Source organism: Siniperca chuatsi, linkage group LG4, assembly GCF_020085105.1.
Source record: "Siniperca chuatsi isolate FFG_IHB_CAS linkage group LG4, ASM2008510v1, whole genome shotgun sequence".
Classification (NCBI taxonomy): Eukaryota; Metazoa; Chordata; class Actinopteri; order Centrarchiformes; family Sinipercidae; genus Siniperca; species Siniperca chuatsi.
This window is the reverse complement of record NC_058045.1, coordinates 22,886,819-22,908,976: the sequence shown is the minus strand read 5'-3', so window position 1 is coordinate 22,908,976 and position 22,158 is coordinate 22,886,819. Positions and strand designations below refer to the sequence as shown.

At 39.7% G+C, this 22,158-nt stretch overlaps 1 protein-coding gene across 7 annotated transcripts in view; it reads left to right on the top strand.

Moving 5' to 3' along the window:
- The first annotated feature begins 312 nt into the window (after positions 1-312).
- Positions 313-22,158, top strand: part of cbfb (core-binding factor subunit beta) — a 37,742-nt gene continuing 15,896 nt past the window's right edge. For 3 of the 7 annotated variants that reach the window (XR_006377712.1, XM_044193561.1, XM_044193560.1), the window contains exons 1-4: positions 314-767; positions 1,438-1,524; positions 7,536-7,652; positions 19,935-20,003. Coding sequence is in view for 6 of the 7 variants with exons in the window: in XM_044193561.1 (XP_044049496.1) it covers positions 690-767; positions 1,438-1,524; positions 7,536-7,652; positions 19,935-20,003 (351 nt within the window). In the remaining variant the exon portion in view is untranslated. Of the gene's footprint in view, positions 768-1,437; positions 1,525-7,535; positions 7,653-19,934; positions 20,004-22,158 lie in introns of all 7 variants that reach the window. The other 4 variants (XM_044193559.1, XM_044193558.1, XM_044193563.1 and 1 more) reach the window with 3 other exon arrangements.

Sequence of the window (22,158 nt, the reverse complement as noted above, 5' to 3'; positions counted from 1 at the left end):
CGGATAAAAATGTAAATTAGGCTACTTGCCAGGACAGATATTTCCCCCTCTGCCACTACAGCACAAACCAACTCTGCGCCATACGATTCATGACTTTAATTAAAGCTGACAAATGATAAGCGATAGGCCTATTTACATAATCATTTGTGCTTTATGCATTATTTGTGTCCCAAATCTCTTGAATGCACGAATAATCGGCAGGCCCATGGATGGGGAGCACTTGAAAGTTGCAGGTAAGACTAGAGACACAGACTGAGAGCGCTCGTTTGTTGCCACTTGCTTGAGATCGCACGCTCGTCGAGAGAGAGAGAGAGAGAGAGAGAGACTGAGAGACAGTGAGGGAGGGAGGGAGCGCCACACGGTCAAATTGAGCTTCATCTACCGCGGTGGGTCACTTAATAAGAGCCATTTGGAGCCAGAGGCGACCCGGAGCGCGTAGGAGCCGCAGTCAGAGGCAGATCATCTTAATAAGAGCAGCAGTCACAAACGCAGAGGCCAGCAGCAGAGAGCACATTGCTGCACACAGGGAAGAAAGAAACGCACAGACACGGAAGAGAAGTGAGTGAAAGAGAGGCAGAGTGAGGGACGGACGGCAAGACAAACAGTTTAACTTTAACTCTACGGGATTAAAAAAAAAAAAAAAAAAAGCTAAAAAGTGAAAGCCTAGAAGCCGGAAAGTGTTGGTGAAGATGCCGCGGGTAGTCCCGGACCAGAGGAGCAAGTTTGAGAATGAGGAGTTTTTCCGCAAGTTGAGCAGGGAGTGTGAGGTGAGTCTGCTGTGTTTCTACACACTGGATCCATTCTGTTAGACGGCGGAAATAAAGACAGAGAAGAAGGCTCGTCAAGGCAGTAAAGCATGCTGGCTGGTCGAACTGTTTTTAACCCCATACAGGTTACTTCATTTCATTTAATAACTTCATGGAAGAAAATCTGCGGTTAAATCACTACAGTCAGATCCCCAAAAGCAAAAGAATCTACAAAAGTGCATTTAAATAAGTAGTTTCACTTGTATCTCTTGCCTTCTGAAATGAAGGGAACATTTTCTTTTTTTTTTTACTTTTTACTCTTATTCTTCTTTTATATTTTGCTATTTTATTTTTTGCTTATACATTTACTGCGCAAATGAATCTAAAAAGTAATTTTAACTCCTTGACCTTCCCAGTTTGAATGGATTTTGTATTTTTTGATGAAAAGCAGATACAAAGAATGATGCATTTAGCCTTAAATTAAAATTCCTGTGGTTTATCTTCAAATTACAACCTACTGCTGGCAATTAGCATCGCCATTCACTGTCAAACAGCCCTATTTGGAGTGTTTTCTATCCCAAATCAAACAGCATTTTACTATATATGATATATATATATATATATGTGTGTGTGTGTGTGTGTGTGTGTGTGTTTTGTTGTTGTTCAAGGTTTATGTTTTCTTTTCTTTTAGATTAAATATACTGGGTTCAGGGACCGGCCCCATGAGGAGAGACAAGCTCGCTTCCAGAACGCCTGCAGGGATGGACGGTCAGAAATAGTGAGTACAAAACTTAATATATTCTCTTATTCTTTGTCTTCTCCTTGAAAAAAAAACAAGGGGATGTAGTGCTAATTGCTGATTTATATTTGACTCAAGGAGAGAGAGAAAGACAGTGTGCATGTGTGTGTGTTTTATGAGGATGTGAAGCTGTAGATATGTGTTTTGTTGAATTAAACTCTGTTTTTCCTCATGAAAGAAACGTAAAAACCATCTGCAGTAGCGAGCATTAATCTCAAAGCTGTCTCCATGTTAAGGGACAAATTAACTCTTATTATGAGAACACTGAGAGCAGTTCACTTTGCATCAGCACAGTATAGATACACTTGAGTGCACAGTGTATGTGTGTGTGTGCTGATGTTTTGATGTGTCCCTGTACAAGGAAGTAGACGTGTTATCAGACATGCAGACCCACCAGGTTTACCAGACTTCACTTACAGGCTCATGATGTCTTCCCTCTATATTCTGCAGCTGCAGTTGTCATTGTCTCAGCACACATTAACGCATGTTATCACACAGTCACCTTATGGTTACAACAAACACTGTTAGGGCTGTAATTTGGGGCCTAAAATTGGTCACCTAATGTAAACATCACCTGTCATGTCTAATTTTGGTATATACAGCAAACATGTAGTGAATGACGTAGACTTACAGTGAGTGAACAGAAAAATAGAAATACCTGTATGATATGCAATACAACCCTGCTATAGATGCTCCATACTCTAAACATTTCATTTTTGACACAATTAATCAATCAGTCAATCAACAGAAAGTGAATCAGCAACTAATTTGATAACTGTCTAATCACTAAAGTCATTTTTTTTTCGCAAAAATGCCAAACATTCCCTGGTTTCAGCTTCTCAGTTGTGAGGATTTGCTGCTTTTCTTTGTCTAATGTGATAGAAAATGTGAATATATTTGTGGGTTTTGGACCGTTAGTTTAACAAAACAAGCATCTTGAAGATGCCACACCAGGTTTAAGGAAATTGTGACAGGCATGTTTCACTTTTGTCTGACATTTTATAGACCGAACAATGAATCGTGAAAATAATCTGCAGACTAACCGATAATGAAAATATTTTTGTTCAGACTGCAGTTGTTTTTGTGCTGAGTTGTGGTGTTGTGTTGGACTGCATTACACTAAAAGGTGGAGGTGGAGGAGCAGCCAACGGGTAACTGTTGCAGTAGGAGATAGTTTGTGGCGACAGGGTCACAGTGGTGTGCTGAATCTGTCTCCCTCCATTTCCAAACCACACTTCTCTCTTGCCGCGTCTTCAAATGCATCTGATCAGATGTCAAACTTTGAGATGGAGGCCTCTCAAAAGCAAATATGCTGATGTGAACTCTTACTGAACTCTTTTGTCTAATGAAAAGACCACCGTGTCGCAACACCACAGTGTATTCAAAATTGTACTTATTATCGACAAGATTTACTTAAAGTATAAAAGTACCCAGGAAAATGGTCTCTGTCAGAATTGTATTATTATATATTATACTACTGGATTATTAATACTCATGCACATGTAAGCAGCATTTTATTGTTGTAGGTGGCAGCAAATGTATATACTGTTGGGTGGTTTCTTTTACTGTATAACAAGGCATCATATTTTATATGCTCATTATAGGTTTGTAAAATCTTAATCTGCAAAGTAACTGGTACGTACAGCTAGGAGAAAACTGTCCTTTATGAACACAACACGTCTGAATGTTTTACTGTCTTCACTTCTCTGCAGAGATGAACTGAGTTTTCTCCACAAGTGCAACTGAACCCATGTGACCTTTCTTTCAAAAAGCTTAAGTGTAGCATTCGTGATGAGTAGTTTATAAATTTAAAGCAAGTTGGGACACATTCCTGTTGTCATTATGTAATTACTGTACACTTACAGTGTGAAGTCTGTTTAAAATGTCCTATTAAATTATGTCCTTAACAAAAGGTGAAGTCAGACGCAAAGCCTTCAGGCTGCTGGCACAAACACACACAAACCCAGGGCAACTTCTGCTGTCTCAGTCATCCTCGAGGTATTTTTCACAAACATGCTGTCATCATTGCAGGGGGGCATCTAGTTTTACCGTCTTTTAGTGGGACATGATGCGTCCGTCTGTCTGTCCGTCCTCACTGTATTTATAAGCCTCTTCTTCTGTGAGAATTGATGGCCACGGTTTTAATGGTTTGTTGGCAGCTGTGACATCATGTCGTTGATTTATCTATCGGCCAGACGCCGCTAAAGACCTCCTGCAATTTTGATGGTCAGTGTGAGCAACTATCCGACACAATGAGAGTAAAGTAAAGGATCAAAGTAAAGGTTAAGTAAAGGATCACTTTTTATAGATGAGACAGATGAACAGAAAATAAATAAACAGTGGGCAACCTATTAGGTTAAAACTAAATTTATGTAATTTTTAAAGTACCCCTCAATTCAAAAATGTGTTTTGCTTATTCACTTGGATGTTGGAGCTTCACTGTGCAGAATGATGTTTGTGCAGTGTTTGACACTAGAAGGCTGTTTTCACATCTGCTGAAGAGGGAAAGTTTTGTCTGTTCTCACTCACTAAATCTGAGTTTAGGACGCGTGCGTAGTGACATCACAACTAGTTTGAAAGCCAGTCATGGTCCAGTATGCAACTTACACAAAGCTTAAATAGGAGACATCTTACGTCCAGCAGTTTAACTTTTAAGGTGAACAATATTTGCATATTCATAGATTGTGGATTCTTCAATGACAGAGAAGGAGGAGATGTCATTTTCAAGAATTTTCAGCAAGGTAATTGAACTTTTTTGTGGGAAAGAAACATATCAGAGTCAAATTATCATTCCAAGCAGTATTTTTATGTCCTAAAAGATGTGTGGGGGGATCTTGAAAAACCTCTATCCCCTTAAACAGCACTTTCTCTTGTCAACATTTTTCTTGGTCTAACTCCAGACTGACTAATAAAATTTTCAAAATATAACCTCCACATCTAAATGTTTTCATTTTACTTACTGCTAATTTCTTAAATGTAGTATTAGCAGACATGTCAGTTCAGAACAAATTGTTATTTCCAGAAGAAGCTGGTTAAGTAAATAAATAAAAGGCCTGTTAAAGTAGGCAGAAAATAAAAGACAAACACTTTATACTATACATATGTACAGTATTAAGTTAATGTTTTCCAAATGCTAGTCAGAGCAGAAATATTTTTCTTTTCATGGTTCTGTCTTCACACTTTTTTAAGAGTAGTAGATTTATTAACAAAAATAAAATCAATGTATATGCCTTTATATATTCTGCATGTTATAACAGATAATGGTATAATGTCCATTTTTTAAACAATAAGAAAAAACAACATGTAACACATGTCAAAGAGCTGTGCATGCAAACTTGTAATTTTACCTTGTAAATATAACAGGCTTATCTTTCACATTATTTTGACAAAACATACATGTAAAAACGCAGTTTGGCAGCTGTGTATTTCTAGGAATTCCATATCATCACACACACACACACACAGAAGTGTGGCTCGGATCACAGGACGACTCTAAAATGTTGGATTGATCTGATAAATGGGACAATAATTTAAACTAAATTATCTTCAGCTCAGCTCATTAGAGATGAGTCACTTTCTCAACTATTATTGATTTTCATGCTGCACTGGTTTCTCTTCCCGCTCCTCTCCCATCTCTGTCTCTCTTTCTGTTCACTCTTATATTTCATTTCCTTTTGCTTTGCTTCTTTGTCTTTATTCTTCATCTCACTTCCATTCCGTCTCTCTCTTTCTCTCCATCTTTGTCTGACTTTCTATACATTCATCACGCTGTCTTTATCTTTACCACTGCTGTCCTGTTCATTTCTCCTCCTCCTTCTCATTTCCTCCATTTCTCTCTGCCCCTTTTTCTCTTTCCCCCTTTGTCTCTCAGTTTCCCTCCATCTCTCTCCTCTCTCTGCCTCTCCTTCCCCCCTTTTTTTTCCTCCCGCAGTAGTAGGCAGCAAATGAGTATCAGATGGTTGTAATCCAATACTTCAAATACAGCAGAAATGATGACTCTGGTGTTCTTTGAGCTCTCGTTTCTGTGAGTGTGAGTGTGTGTGTGTGTGTGTATACATGTGTATGTGTGAGAGGCACTTTTTCTCTGTGTGTGTCCGTGTACACACTTAGTCATTTTCAGCTTTCTCCTCCCTTTATTTCCCCCTCTTCTCTCTCCACTGTTGTTCTCTCCTTCTTCTCTTTCATTCACTTATCCTCCCTCGTTGCCTCACTCTCTGATGAGGGACAGATTTGACAGGGTGCATAATTCATATGCTTCCAGCTCAGTTGCAGCCCTAATGCCCTTAGTATTGATCTGTCTCAGCAAACACACCACACCACGCTCACACACACACACACACAAAGACAATAGACACACACACACACATATACGTATAAAAAAACAGACATTTTCTAACTTGATTTTCCATCTCTCTCTAATTCATTGCTTTCTGACTGCAACAGAGAAATGCATTATATTGATTTTCATTTTATTTGTGTTTCTGTATGCATGTGTGCATAAGTGTGTGTGTGTGTGTGCTTCTCTTGATAGGAATGTCTCCCATTAGAGCAAGAAACCATTTTACAGAAATCAAAAAATGAGGAAAGCTACAGTATGATGTGATTACAGTATATGTGTGTGAGGAGAGCACTGGTTCACGTTGTGCTTTTGTTCTGAGAGGAGAGGGGTTAGACTAAGAAGAGAGACTTAAGGAAAGCAGAAATGGAACAACTCTGATGCAGTCTGTCAAACTTAAACTCTTCCAGGCTTATGCAGGAACCCTCTGGAAACATTTCTATGAAACCGCCAAAGAATTACAGCTGTAACGATTAGTCGATTGACAGAAAACTGTTTTGATAATCGATGAATCATTGTGAGTCATTTTTAAAGAAAAAACATCAAACCTCTCTCGTTCCAGCATCTCCAACATGAGGATTTGCTGCTTTTCTCTGTAAATAATTGTAAACTGAATATTTTTTTGAACTGTTGATCCATTACAACACATTACCTTGGGCTCTGGGAAACTGGGATGGTCATTTTTTACTATTTTCTGAAGTTGTATAGACTAAACGATTAATCAAGAAAATAACTGGCAGATTAATCCATAAGGAAAATTATTGTTAGTTGCAGCAATAAAAAGAATGCTCAAATTGATGCTCATTGATACGCATCCATGTTTAGATCCTCCCTGCCTGGTAAGCACCCAACTCCTCGCCTCCAGTTTGTAACATGTTTCTGTTATGAATTTGAAGTCCCCAATAAATGTGTGCTCCCTTGGCCTAACTCAAAATAAGTGGGTGATGTCTCTTGAGGGATTTTCTCAGATTTGTCAAAGCTCCTCCAGAACCACAGAAGACATTATACTGCTGTTTCTACAGGCGTTTTAATATCCTCCATAATAGTGCCATTTAACATTAATAAAATGTAATATGAGATGGTCATTCGTAGTGCTGAACCCAATAAATCACACCCTACTCTGCAGCTTTATATGGTGCTTTTAGCCTCTTTTAGCTCATTGTTTTTGTTTTTGTTCTCCAACCGTACATAGACTGTATTTGAGTTTCACAGCTCTCATCAACAACCATACTACCGTATAAAACTGTGAGCAGATGTTTTCCGTTAACAAGCTCAGACAAGCAACTGTACACTACCTGCCCAGCGTGAAACAACAAGAGCCAAAATAAACGCCCAATAAGTGCCCAGTGAAGCAGCTCAAGGGACAGATATTTTTTCTCAGGAGTTGGTGGAGACCAAAACAGAGCAAAAACTCTAGTGATTTTTGAACTAATGCTCTGTGTCTGCTGGATGTGCAGAAGTTTGCTAACACATTAGCCATAACAACTTCAATAACCAGTCAGCGCTGTGTTTGTGAGATTATTTTGGAATCTTTCTGCCCCCTACCTCTCAAAAATCACATAATGCAGGTTTATTTTTTTTTCTTGATGTGTGTCCTTACTGACCATACTCTCTCTCTCTCTCTCTCTCTCTCTCTCTCTCTCTCTCTCTCCAGGCCTTTGTAGCTACAGGTACCAACCTCTCTCTCCAGTTCTTTCCAGCCAACCTGCACGGAGATCAGAGGCAGGTTCCTACAAGGGAGTATGTCGACTTTGAGAGGGAGACAGGAAAGGTAGGACAAGTGCAAGATATCCACCCACACCCTCAAACACACACATTCGCACATTTCTCTTTTTTGCTCTTCACCTGTTGCAAAGGTCATATGGTCTGAGTTGCAGCATAGAGACTGACATTTATCTCATGCTTTAGTCATGTGCGCTTGATTCATCCAACTGTTTTCACACGTGACAATGTGAAACTGTCACAGAAAAAAAAGCATGTCTGTGTGCTCTTTAGCTTTCTGTTCCTCTTTTATTTTATGAAATGAAAATGACAGTCCAGACACCCACATAAAGACACATTTGGATGTAAATTTTGAATACATCTAAGCCAAAAACCCAGACAGAATAGAGATTGCTTTGTGTGTCAGGTGGTACACAGGTCCACAATGACAAATTAAAGGCATCAGTTTGTAATAAGCTCCCTGTTGTGCAACGTTGAGCTTGGTATTAATTGCTCTGCGATGCTCGCTGTCTCGTACCATCTTCCAAACATACTCTAAAATGTGGTGATCCCGGTCCCAGAGGAGAAATCACTGCTGAGCTTCTTGTCACACAACAGTAAGTTGAGGAAAACTATTATTTGCTCAGTAGCGCTAGTGCTTGATCATGATCAAAGTTAAACAACTTGAGCTCAGAAGATGTTAGTTTGCTGCTGTTGTCAAGGTGATATCCACTGTACAGTGCAGTGGTGCTGCTGCTGTTGTGTTTATGTGTATGTTAATTGTCTCCCCTGGCGCTACGCCTGGACTTTGTGTGTGTGTGTGTGTGTGTGTGTGTGTGTGTGTGTCAGAAGGCCCTCCACGGACACTGGCTAGCTGAAATGAATGCCGGCTGGCGGCTCATTAAAAATGCATTCTGGGGAATCGATGGACCTCCATGGCCCAAGGCTGACGGACTAATTTCACACTGTTAATTATTAAACACAAGTGCCCTGATGGTTGGGAACAGTGTGTGTGTGTGTGTGTGTGTGTGTGTGCTTGTGTTGATGGGTATTGGGCATTTTGCAGAAGAGTTTCTGATGTGGTGTGTGTGTCAGACAAAGAGAGAAAGAGCAGCAACAGACAGTTTGTGGTTGTGTGTGTGTGTGTGTGTGTGTGTGTGTGTGTGTTTGTGTGTGTAAGACGATACCTTCTTCTTTGCCACCTCAACGTTGCTCACAGATCTATGAAGTTTTAATGAGGCTAGGAGTCGGCAATGTAAAGCAGGTTCCCAGTGGTTCTGTAGAACTGAAGCCAAGCCCTCATGTATACACACACACACACACACACACACACACGTCTGAGGATCCAGATAAACGTGCTGACAGTCTGCTCTTTTTATCCATATTCATCTTTTAAACTGAGAAACATAAGTCATGATATACCAGCATAGCGACTCACAATAAGTTTACTCCAAATCGCTGAAATTCTCTTTTCGTGTAGCTCCAACAAAAGAAACAAGTATAAGTTTTCAGCTTTTTATGTAATATTAATTTATACTCCACTTGTATAAAAAAGGACAGGCGCGTGCAGAAAGTGGTTTCCTGAGTGTACATTTTCTGCTGTGTTGCTCTACAGCAATTCCAGCTTTCATTTCATACACACACACAGAAACACACACATACACCGCCCTCCGATCCTCCCAGACCTCCCTGTATAATACAACTGTCAGGTCAAGGCAGAGATCTTGTGTACGTTGCAACTTCTTCTCTTAATTAATGTCCCAGCTTAACTACACACACACACACACACACGCACGTTTGATACTTGGTGATGGTTATTTTTCTTGCAATCGTTTTTTATTGCTTCCCAAGTGTTCTGTAGATACTGAAACACGTGAAAAAAAATCATACTTTTTGATTTTACATTTCTATTTTTTCAATTATTTATTTTATACCAGACATATTTCTTTATAAAACACTTTTTGTTTGAAAAGAGATGAATGGCCAATTGTGGTAAAGAGTAACAGTGAACATAAATGTGAATAATGGGGCAAAAAATAATAATGACGTTTGTTGTCTCCACTCAGGGTGGACAGGGAGGAAAGAATAGAGAAGGATGAGACAGTATCTCATGAACTGTGATTCAGACTAATGAACCAGGTTACTGTTTTTGCCCCTCTTTCTTTATTTTTATTACTTTTCCCAACATATTTTCTTTCTTTCAGCTTCCCTTCTTTTTCCTGTGTTTGTTATTCTTGTGGTGTTTTATTTGAACATCCACACTACCCCTCCATCCCTCCCTTCTTCTCTCTTTCCATTCCTTGTTTTTTTGCTTACATCCTCGTTCCCACCGTACATCCCCCACTCCTTCCTTTTATCCGTCCCTCCTTCACTCGCTCCATTCCTCCCTCTCTCCTGCCTTCATTTCCAAACACAGACGCTGCCAAACCAAAAGGGTAGCACAGCGAGGTTAAACTTGGCGACTGAATATAATGTGTGTGTGTGTGTATGTGTTTGAAAGACAGAGAGCGAAAGAGTAGAAGTATAGACTCTCAGTGTCGTTGCAGGCTAATGGGAGCCAGCTGTGGATCAGGTTAATTTTAGCGTTAGCAGTTAACTTGCTAGCAAGCATTAACCCGGACCTAGACATGAATTGTAGCATCAGCGGCTGGTTTACCAGCAGCCTTTATGGCAACAGACTGATGTAGTTTGATCAGTGTTTATGTTTTGTAGCTGAATTTAAACACGGGATATAACTGTTCCCACAGAGGCCGATGGTGGTATGTCCTGAATTAGTTTTCAAAGTGTCTCCCGTTAGCAAGACTCTAGCTTTGCGTCTGTGTGGCACCCAGAACTGGACTTGTCTAGGTGGGCTAACTATTATGCGGTATGCATTAAAAGTCAGATATGGTTCTGATGATCAGTTGAGCAGAATTTAGGCCATTGTTTGACCAAGAAAATTTTGGCTACCTGCTTAAAAATGAAAGATCGAGAAAGAGGAGAAATAACCCTTTTACATAATTTTTTTCTCCTTGTTTCCCCTTAAGTAGCTTTAAGGTTGCAAATCTTATTCTAATCCAATAGAAATATTTTAGCTATCTCGTGCACCATTTTAATTCAGCATACATATTTGGTATCTTTGAAAACTTTGGGATCTCCACTAGAATATAAAATACATTTCTGTGTGTTTGAACAATGTGTGGCTACACAGCATGCGTTTGTAATGACCAGCGGGTCAGTGGGGTTCAAGGGGTTCAGGGTGACACTTTACTATCATCCTTTTTATTGAAGTTGTGGAGATTTAATATCATATACTATGTGGTCAGTTTTAAGAAAAAAAACTAAATTCTACGTTAAAGATAATCCAATAAGAAGATGTTTACTGTCTGCAATGCACAGTAGGAACATTTGCAGTATCCACACAATGTAACTGGCTGACCATATTATTACTAGCTGTTCATATTATCATGGACATATTGAAGCATGTGGGTATCTGTGCAGAAAGCACTCAGATTTACAGATATATGAATTGTGATGGTTTTAAAGGATAGAAGATTGTTCAAATTCTTCATTCACAAATTGCATCAGTTCTTAGAAATTGTATTATTTATCTTTTAGAAATATTGATGAATTGTGCTGTTTTTTTTCACTGATTTCTTTAGCACATCACATTTATCATCACTGAGATACATTTTCTTTTAAAATATGGCTCTTTGTGACTTTAGCTCAACTCCCTGCCCCTCTCTTGGTTCCTAACATGTTCCTCTCGCTGGTAAACAATTTTGAATTCACTTCATTCTTTGATCACTGACCAATATGAATGTTTCCATATTGTCAAACATTTCATTCATTCATCCGTTTCTTACTGTTTTGACAGACTTTCCTTCCTTCCTGTCCTGCACTCCATCCTTCCAGCTTGCCTAACCAACTCCGCTCTGTGTGTGTGTGTATGTGTGTGTGTGTGTGTGTGTGTGTGTGGGAGTGTGTCAGAAAATGTAATGCATGCAGTGAATGTGTCACACTTTTAAGAATATAGGTAGCAGTCTCTCTTTTAGTGGGTGTTTGGAACCCTCAAGTTTTCAACTTTGAACAAAATTAGCTTGGAGTGTACTTGAGTGTGGAGTGCTGCTGGTAAAACGTGTTAAATTTATTAACATTACAGCAGCTCAGCACAAGTTATTGCTCATTTTCATTACACTCCCCTTACATTTGCACTAAAATGTCAGGATGAAGAGGCCTCAACAGAGCTGTTTTTTCTGTACCCAAACACTTTTTTCAGTCATGAATACACTTGCAGGTTGAAATTTGGTTGGAAACTGGAACCTGGCTCCAGTACCAACAGTTTGCTGGTGGAAAAGTCATATCTGAGGATGTGACTTTAGACGAAGTTGAAACCACATAATTTACTCTGCAAGTTTTTCACTGTTGAAGGTTGTTTATCTATATATGTGCGTGTGTGTGTGTGTGCATTCTGGTGCACAACAGTGGTTGTGTTTGCACACTACCCCTGCATGCTGATGAGAAGGTGGCGCCAGACTGATTGCTAAGCCTTACACACACATATCGACATACAAAAAAACCACACAAACATATAAACAGTAAACAAAACCTAAAACAGAGAGAAAAGAGGCAGAAAGAGACAGACAGAGATTAGTGGTTGGTGGGGGGTGGGGTGGAGGGGGGGACAAAATAAGAAGCAGATGAGTATCTGTCACACTGCTACATGATGGAGGAGGGTGGACTGTCAGGGAGGAGCTCAAACACAAAACCCAGCACAGAAACACACATGTGTAGGGCTTTATTTGTTCTCAAACCATTGCCTGTATATGCTTCAATGCATCAATGCAGCATCTTTTTTTACTTTTAACATCTAGAAATTTGGTTCAGACATTCATGTTCCTCTCAGAATGAATAGTAATAAATTTGACAATCCCCCGACTTTTCATCCAACTCCATCATCAGGTCAAATTTTTATTTGTTCAATAATAAGATAATTCCATCCACCTCAGCTGTTCTTTGTGTTTAGTGTTATTTAGCAAATGTTAGCATTCTAACACAGCAAACTAATATGGTAACATTATACCTGTTATGCATGTTGCATTGTCATTGTGAGCATGATGGAATGCTGATATTAGCATTTATCTCAAAGCACTGCTGTTCCTAAGTACAACCTCACAGGGCCGCTAGCATGGCTGTAGAGTCTTGTCTTGACTAAGAAAATACTGAAAATTGGCCCTTTAATGCTACAAGAGGTCACTCCCCAACTTTAGTTTCCTATTTCCTCTCTGTTCTTGGAACCTCCATCCCACTTTAGATACCATTATTGTCCTAGTGGATAAAAGTTGTTCCAGATTAATAGGAGTCAATAGAACATTTGGCAAATATGGACACAGCTGTTGGTAGCGGTGTAAATATTTTATTATACCTGTGCAGTGCTGCAGCTCCACACCTAGAACAAATCTGCAACTTTAGCTGTAGGCTTACTGTGCGCGACAGTACAGTACTGGACAGTCATTGACAAAACAGAATTTTTATGCTTAAATTCATAAAAGTTGAATTTAAAAACCATACTGCACATCCATCTGGCCATCTGAAGAAGTTCCATAATAAAACTTATTCTAAAAATCTTCTTACCCATATCTGATGTTCTGGTTTACAGAATATATGATGTGGTGACTGTTCAGATCCTCCCACAGCTGTAGCATCAGTCCAGTCTTTGGAAAGCACCACTATCAACATGACTGTCATCTCCCTCAACTGAATGTCAGTAAAGTAGTTCAGCTGTGTGTTCAAGTCTGTGTATTTGTCATTTTCTCTTCTCAGGTTTCGGTGTAAAGAAAGAGAGAAATTTAGAGATTCCGTATTCTTGATACATTTGCGTCATCATGAACTTTGTCGGATTTTGTCTTCCAGGCATATTTTCCATTTATTTTGTCCATAGCTCCTGTCACATGAACTGCATCCCAAAGAAAATAACACACACACACACACACACAAACACAAAACCCTCTAAAATCATTTCTTATCTGACATCTCTGTTGCCCTCTAATTTAGTCATCAGCTTTAAGTCTCTTGGATTCTCCTCGGTCACATGCTTGTCAACATCAAGTGTGTGTGTGTGTGTCTGGCGTGTGTGTGTGTGTGTGTGTGTGTGTGTGTGTGTGTGTGTGTGTGTGTGTGTGTGTGGTGTTATGTTTCCCTCCGAACGGAAGCTGTGCCACCAGTGCGTGACTTGTCAGTGACATCATCAAAGCCAGACCACTAATTGGTTCCCTCTGCTACTGCTGCTCTTGTGTGTGTGTGTGTGCATTTGTGTTCTTGCGTCTTGAGCGATTGTTCATTACATTTTAATGAAGCTTGTTGAATTTAAATCAGTATAAGTGAACCTTCTTCTGAGCCAGAGTCTCCCTTTAGAGAGACTTTGTACCACAAAAACATTTCCCTGTACATACACACACACACACACACACACACAGGACCATCGCCATCTCCTCCCACAGGGTTTCATATTTCCTGCTCCAGGCCTTAGATCAATGACCACACCCACTCCCATAATGCACTGCAGCACACCCACAGACAGGGTCCTCTGTTTATATGCTCTTTGTGTGTGTCCCAGTGTTTTATGTTGGCATGTTGTCTTTGTGTTTGAGTGAATCTCTGTCTAAGTGCATGTTACGCATACAAGGTAGAGGCTGAAAAGAGCGTGTGTGTGTGTGTGTGTGTGTGTGTGGTAAAAAAAAAACAGATAGAGACACAAGAAAAAGACAGAGAGAGAGAGAGAGAGAGAGAGAGAGGTCAGTCTGGTGTGAAATCCAGCATGTGTGTGTCAGCTCCATTTCTCTATTCTTAGTCCTTCTCTTCCAGTAACTGTCTGCTGAGCTGGACTGTATGCAGCACTACTCACCTGGACACTTGGAGCCATTTAGTAGCCTAAACCACGTCAAACCATTCACCTCACCTCCTCGCAATTTCTGTGCAGTGTAAGAATGTCACACCTCCTGGATTTGAAAAAAAGCATTGAATGTAATGTAAATTATTACTACTTAAACATATTTTGTAGGAGATAAGGTTGATGTTTGTCAGCACATGTGGAGTTTTCATTTCCTAAGGTCAATTTACAAAAAATTCTTTAAAGCTGCACTAATCAATATTTTTATATTAACAATGGATGATTAAATGACTATGTGTAATATGAGTAGTGATGAGGCCACACAGAACTATCACTTGACTTGGCAGCTCCCCTCAGCTCTACAGACAGTTCAGCTCATTGTTTTGGTTTTATGGCCCTCAACTTTACCGCTCTCATCAGCATCGTTTCCAGCGGCAGCAGGCAGCTGTTCTCGGAGAAGAAGCTTTGATAAACCACTGTACGCTACCTGTCCAGCACCAAACAGCAGACGGACAATGTTAGCAACTAGCTGGTCAACATGGTGGAGCATTTAACAGCTAAAGAGCCAGATGTTTCCCTCAGGATTTAGTGAAGATCAAAACAGAGCTAAAAGGAGAGTCAGTATTTACATTCACATTTGTCAGTTTGCCAGAAATATGACTTTAAATGAGTGAATGTTGCTTAGTGTCTGCTGGATATGAAATGGGCAATTTGTTGCTAACATTTTAGCCATTGCAACTTTATAAAATTATATTATGTCAGTTTTATGTTTCGAGCTTGACCTGCAAAAAAACTTTTATCAAAAGGAACAGAAGACATGATTGTTAACTTATTTGTAAATGGAATTTTATTTAATTTCTGCCTGTTTAAAGTTGAGATATATGATCTTTGCGCTGTACTCTCTCTCTCTCTCTGGTCCAGTAATTCTATCTGCAGCCTGTGTGTGGATTTTCATGCTATTTCCATGCCTATGAAAGCCATAGGAACTAACAGTGGTTTTTGGCCCTCCGGTGCACACAGAGAGGACTTTGCATAGCAATGAAGCACATTATGTGTCTACCGGCAGTTAGAGACTCAGACGGGGCCGGGGCGGGGCCAACTCACAATGGAAATACAAACTGCCAGTGAACCAGTGAACAATTACTTTGCAATAGAAAACATATGACCTGACAGAGGTTTTCAGTATTTTAATCCGGAACATGAAACAACTGATAGAGCTGAAAAATGCCTTGTTGCAGCCAGTTTGCTTTCAGTTCAGTTTGTCGGGGGAGTGAATGAACACTGAATAAAAAAACACAGGCCTCTTGAACAACACACAGTATGTAAAGTTGTGGATTCAAGGTCGGCTTGTGATGTTTGCAGGTCCTTACCCTCCTCTCACATCTGGCTCTTAAACTTTGGAAGTACACAGCGTATACAACAACATATTTGACATCGGCCTTGATGACCTGGCTGTCATGCGATCTTGTTTTGCAGCCTTTATAATTATAGGGTGCAGCAAAAGAAGAGAGAGTGCTCATGCAGTGGAGAGTACCGTACTATTACACTACTATACTTCTGTTGCTTTAGCAGGTGGTATGACAATTGGTTCGTAGACTCACTAGATTCAGTGTGGGATTAGGAACAGAAGGCCACGTAACGTGCTTTATCTCCACCTGCTGCTGTCACACCTGACACACACACGCACACACACACACACACACACACACACACACACACACACACACTGATTACAGCTTCACACTCCTCTCTCTCATTGTCTCTTTCCCTCCCTCTCTCTCTTTTCCTATTCATCTGTCTGTTCTGCTCTCTCTTTATGTCACTTTCTCCACATGTAGCTCGCTCTGTAACTTTTATCTCAGCTTAGTTTTCTTCAGAAAGAAAAAGTCTTAGATAATTGGAATTGAAGGGTTTAAAAGTAAAAAGCTGGTCCAAAATGGTCAAATGTGAAGGCGACCGCACATTTAGTAAAAAAGAAATTGTGATATGAACTGTGTTGGGCGAAATGACGGCATGCATTTGTCTACCATTAGAGATTTTGCCACACCATCTATATTGTGGTATTCATCCCTTTAGTATCTCTGGGTCTAGGTCTTAAGCAACATTGCAAATCAATGAGCAGAACTGCTTTATGTCAATTTTGGATTTTTATATTATTATTTTGCATCAATGTGATGATGTACTTGTAGAGCTGAAACAATTAGTCAATCAATTAATGAGCTGATCTACAGTATAGTTCCAGCTTCTCAATTATGAGGATTTCCTTCTTATCTTTGTCTTATATGATAGTAAAACTGCACATCTTTTGGTTTTGGACTGTTGGTTGAGAAACTATTTGAAAGTAGCGTTTAGGAAAGTTATGATTGCTGTTATTCACTATTTTCTGACATTTTGTAGGCCACACGATTAATCGAGGAAATAATCGGCAGATTGATCGATAATGAAAATAATCGTTAGTTGCAGCTTGCACCTTGTGTGTCCGGTATTTAATTAATTGGATTAGCCAAAAACAGACATTCCTGTCAGCTTAGTTTATCCATAAACTGTTTCTCAATGTAATGTAATTTTCCAGAAACTTTGCCACACAATATATATCAATATCTAAAATTACACATGCCGCATAGGGGGATTTTATCCACGTTACCCACCCCTAACACGAACTACAGTACTTCAGTTCATATGAGGCTGAGGTTGTGTTATGAGAGAGAACACCTCCCCAACATTGTGTCGTGGTACGAGCATCGAAAGCTGTCAAAAATACATTTATCTCATTTTATTTGTTTCATGTTTGTCTGTGTGCTGCTTTGCAATTTATATTGTAATGGCAATAATCAAAAAGATATAATAAATCAAAAGGTGATTATTTGTCAGTATCATGCAGCCCTACCAGAAAGAGTTGTTTCTATTATATATATACTGTATATGAGATATATTACGAGTACATCATTTTCATGCTTCTCAACAATTATCTCTTCTGTACTTGTCTCCTGCTGTTAATTTAAAATGCAGATAGCACAAAGAAAATTCTCTAGAGTTGCAGATACCTTGACTCTCTCTCTCTTTCTGTCTCTCTTCCCTCACCTTCATGATCTCTTCCTCTGTTTTACCTTCTCTTTTATTCCACTTTATACTACCAGAAATTAAAACATGACGTCCATGCTGGAGTTGGGTTCAGTAGAGTTATTATGTCTTTGTTGTTGGCTGTGAAAGAGCCGCTGTGTGTTAGTGTGCTGTGGTGAGGGAGCATGAATCAGGAAGCGTTCATGTGACGTACACTTTTGCCATATTGTCCTAGCAATTATCCCTATGCTGTTTAGTATTGATTTTTTTTTTTGTTAATGTATAACTTCTTCTTCAAAATGCTCAATTATCTTTTCTGAGACAAGAGAAGGGCATGATGATGAGTGATGATATTTGGTCCGATTAGATACAAGAAAGAAAGGAAAGAAGAGAGAGAGAGGGAGAGAGAGCGAGAGAGAGAGAGAGAGAAAGAAAGGACTCAGCAGGAAGAAAGAGCGAGAGAGCATGTGTTGTCTGTGACTGGCTGCTGACTCAGACACACATACACGTTTATTGTGTGAATAACACATACACACAGACTCCCAGACACTCACTAGAGCTCATCTTTAATCTAAATGATACACACACACACACACACTGATGTTGACTGTCTGAATGTAACACTCAACCTCCCAGACATTCTGACAGTCATTGATGTAACATTCTTTTGGATAATAACATAATTACTGCATTAAATTAGCTGGTGCCTCCAGCTTAGCCCGTATGCAAACTCACACACACACACACACACACACACACACACACATACACAGTGCAGAAGAGAAGTGAAGTAGCAGAGCCCATATACTCTATGTATGTATAGTAAAAAAAGAGACAGAAATAGTGGTAGTGATGGAGAAATTAAAAGAGTTTAAGTCTTTGTGTTGTTTATTTCATTGTGTTTCTATGCGTGCGTGTGTGTGTGTGTGTATGCGCACATGCGTGGGAGACAGACTGCCACAACTCACGAGACTGAAAACACAGATGCCCATTGTGTTCACACACCTCGTGGGCACTGATGAGTGTGTGTGTGTGTGTGTGTGTCTGTGTGTGTCTGTGCAGTGGGCAGTTGACTAGTGCTGACTAGATGGTTGGCACCAGGCTGAATGAGAGGGACAATGCCAACACATCCCCTTACATCTGCGTCACACACTGTCTGCCAACACACTTTCTCACTCTCTCTCTCACTCTCTCACACACACACACACATACACACAGTGTAGGAAGCACTTACAGTAGCTTGGAGAGGTTTAGCTCAAAAGCAAGAGATTTGACTTGAAATAAAATCAGGGAGGCAATTTCAAAGAAAATTGTGCTCATAATTCTCAGAAATGCAAACATTCACTAATGTAAAATGTACACAGTGACTCACAAGGCCGCAAGCCGTTGTCAGGTAAAATCTTTACATCCACCGACTTTACAAAGGACTTTGTTGTCCCAAGGGGTAGTTGAATTATCTTAAACAATGAAATCCTTCAGTTGATGTTAAAACACTAAAATCACCTACATTTATGCTGTGATGTTTGGCAATATGCTCATCACGTCTGTCATGGAAACTCAGAAACATGTGATGCAGAGGACTGTCCACAAAAATGTCATCTAAATGTTCAGAGTCAGAATCACAGGACAAAATCATTGAACATTATATGCATGACTGTACAGACGGGTGACAAATTAAAGGAAAAACCAATGTAAAGTGTCACCTTGAGCCTCTAGATCAGCTTCAGTGCTCCTTGTCATATATTCTGCAAGTCCCTGAACTCTACTGGAGGGATGAACACATTAATCCAAAAGATATTCCCTCATCCAGAATGCTGACTAACTCGTCACTGCAAAATCTTCAAATCGATTATCAAAAAAGCATATAATTCACATCATTTCACACTCATCAAACCATTCAGTGACCCCTCGTGGCCCTGCATGCAGGCATTCGTTATGTTTCTCCACTCATTTATTCAGGGTTTTCCTTTCATTTGTTAGTGCAGTAATGCAATCAGACTAGAACAGGGAGCTCACACAAGGTGCAGCAGACTAAATATGAACAAAAGTTCACAGCTACAGAATTGTATTATTAAGATGTTCAGGCTACAGCTCTTAAATAGAAAGTAGAGTCTGCTAGCTTATATTAGTGTTATTGGTTATTATTAGACACATATTAGACATACATATATTGTATTATATATAGTGTTACTATTAGGGTAACATTTCACATGTGATGAAGTAACATGCAGTAACATGTGGTTTTTGAGCATTTAAAGGTTCCCTGTTGAGTTTTTGACCTCTAGTAGTGGACTAGTGCACTATGGAGCTGTTTTTCCATGAGTAGGTCCCCATTTTGTTTACCTCGTCCACAAGCACGAGGGCACACATGTGACGCGATACTCCTTCCTGTCAATGGTTTCACACTATTCCACTGATCAACAGGTGGCGGCAACGAGCCAAGATATGCAGCAATGCGACAGCAAAGGCAGTGAAGAAGAAGACCGCAAGCAAGTAAACATGGATTTAAGATACTTTTAAAAATCGGTTTTGCAAATGTTTTATGAGGAAGGAAATGCATTCGACACATTTGTTAGCGCTGAAGGATACACAGAATGCGTTTCGTGAGTAAAACTGAATGTAAACATAACTTATTTGTTTACAAAAAAACTCCAGAGGCCCCTTTAACACGTGGAAATATGAATTTCACTTATACTATTATCGTAAGGAAGTTTGACAATGCATCATAATATTTTATAAGATTGCAATATGTTTTGTATGTACAACGCTTATCTGCAAATGTTTTTAGTGTAAAATCTTAATCTGCAATGTAACTATTAGCTGTCAAAAAACATTTGTGGAGTAGTTCATATTCGTGTCCCGATGTTTTTTTAACTTCTGCAGAAAGCGTTGCAAAATTTGACAGAATGACTACCAATCACAGAGTGCTCATCATTTGTAGCGCAGGCAGGTACACGCGGTCTCTGAGACCAAAAGTAACCCGTTGCTTTACTAAACTTAGTGAGAGTCTGAATTTCCACTGCATTTCACCCTGCTTCCTTTTCTTATTCACAGTGTGCTGCAGTGTGAGAGTTCTCCTGTCTTCGTGTGTGTGTGTGTGTGTGTGTGTGTGTGTGTGTGTGTGTGTGCGCGTGTGTGTGTGTGCGTGTGTGTTAGTAAATGGATGTGGGGGTTGACATGGTTCTCTCTCAGAGGAAGTCTGTGGTTGGGCCGTTTCTACATATTTTCCCCTCACACACACACACACACACACACACACACACACGTTTTCCCTGTCAAGCCAAATGAAGCTTTCTTTTAAAAGCACCATGCAGCCCCACAGATGTGGAAGCCATCTCTCTCTCTCTCACGTCTCTCTTTCTAACACACACACACACAGAAAAACATTCACTCGAATAAACACAAAAACCCACAGTCTCTTGGAGTGCGGTCTCCCCTGCAACCCCGGTGCAGTGTGGGTAGCTGTGGTAAAAGAGGTCCCTGTGAGAGGCTGTCCAAAAATAGCCTGAGTAAAAATGCAGGAACGTAGAGCTTGCCTAGTGTCACACAGAAAAATCCAATAATCTGTGTGTTTGTGTGTGTGTTGGGGGAGTGTTTGATTTTGTTCATTTATTCCTAAATACTTACTTACTATTTACTCAGATAAAAATACCACCTAAAAACCTTCTACCCTGGGAAAAACAGACTGCGTTTCACTGCCTCTCACTGTCTGTTGTCTCTTCCTCATAGAAGTCAGTGTCGTGGGAAAGAGGAAGACAACGAGACAAAGAGAAGAAATAGAAAGAGAGCAAGTTAGATCTTGGCTTATTCACTCCACATTTACTATATCATGCTTTATCAGGGTTTTTATCACATTTTTGGCTGAAAGACTGAAAGTTCATACAGCTCTGTTTGAAAGCCTATTCAAAGCGTTCTTTAGGTAAGACTGCGTGTGTATGCATATTTTCTCATTGTGATAGTGTTTAGATAAATGTCTGTCCAGAATTATTTCATAGGAGTCCTGACGAATGGTAATAAAGCTAATGGAATACCCAACACCAAAATAAAAATTCAATCATTATTAGGTTCAAATGATCATAGAGACTCACCTCAGCCTTTTCAGAAAGTATTAAACCAGCATCAATTGATTTTGGGCCAGAAACAATATTATTGACATATTATTACCTTTTAAGTTGATATGGCAAACGTGTTAGCAAACAGTTACCTATTTATACACTCAGCAAATACGGAGCAACATTAGCATTCATTCAGAATAGGGTCACCTATAGTCACTCTTCTTTTAGCTCTGATTTGGTCTTCACCAACTCCTGTGGTAAATACCTGGCTCTTTACCTACTAAATGCACCACTATTTTCACCAACATTGTCTGTTGTTTGGTGCTGAGCAGGCAGCATACAGTCAGATTTTTAGAACATTTTTTTGCTGAAAACAGCCTTCTGCAGCCAGAACAACCCAATAAGAGCAGTGAGTGAACCAAACAGTAAGGTGCCATAAACCCAAAACAAAGAGCTGAAAGATGCTAAAAAAGCTCCATAGGACTGAGGGAAACTTTTCTAAGATTATATTTTGGGCTTTTTGCCTTTACTTGATATGGACAGCTGAAGAGAGACAGGAAATGTGGGAGAAAAAGAGGGGGGATGACATGCAG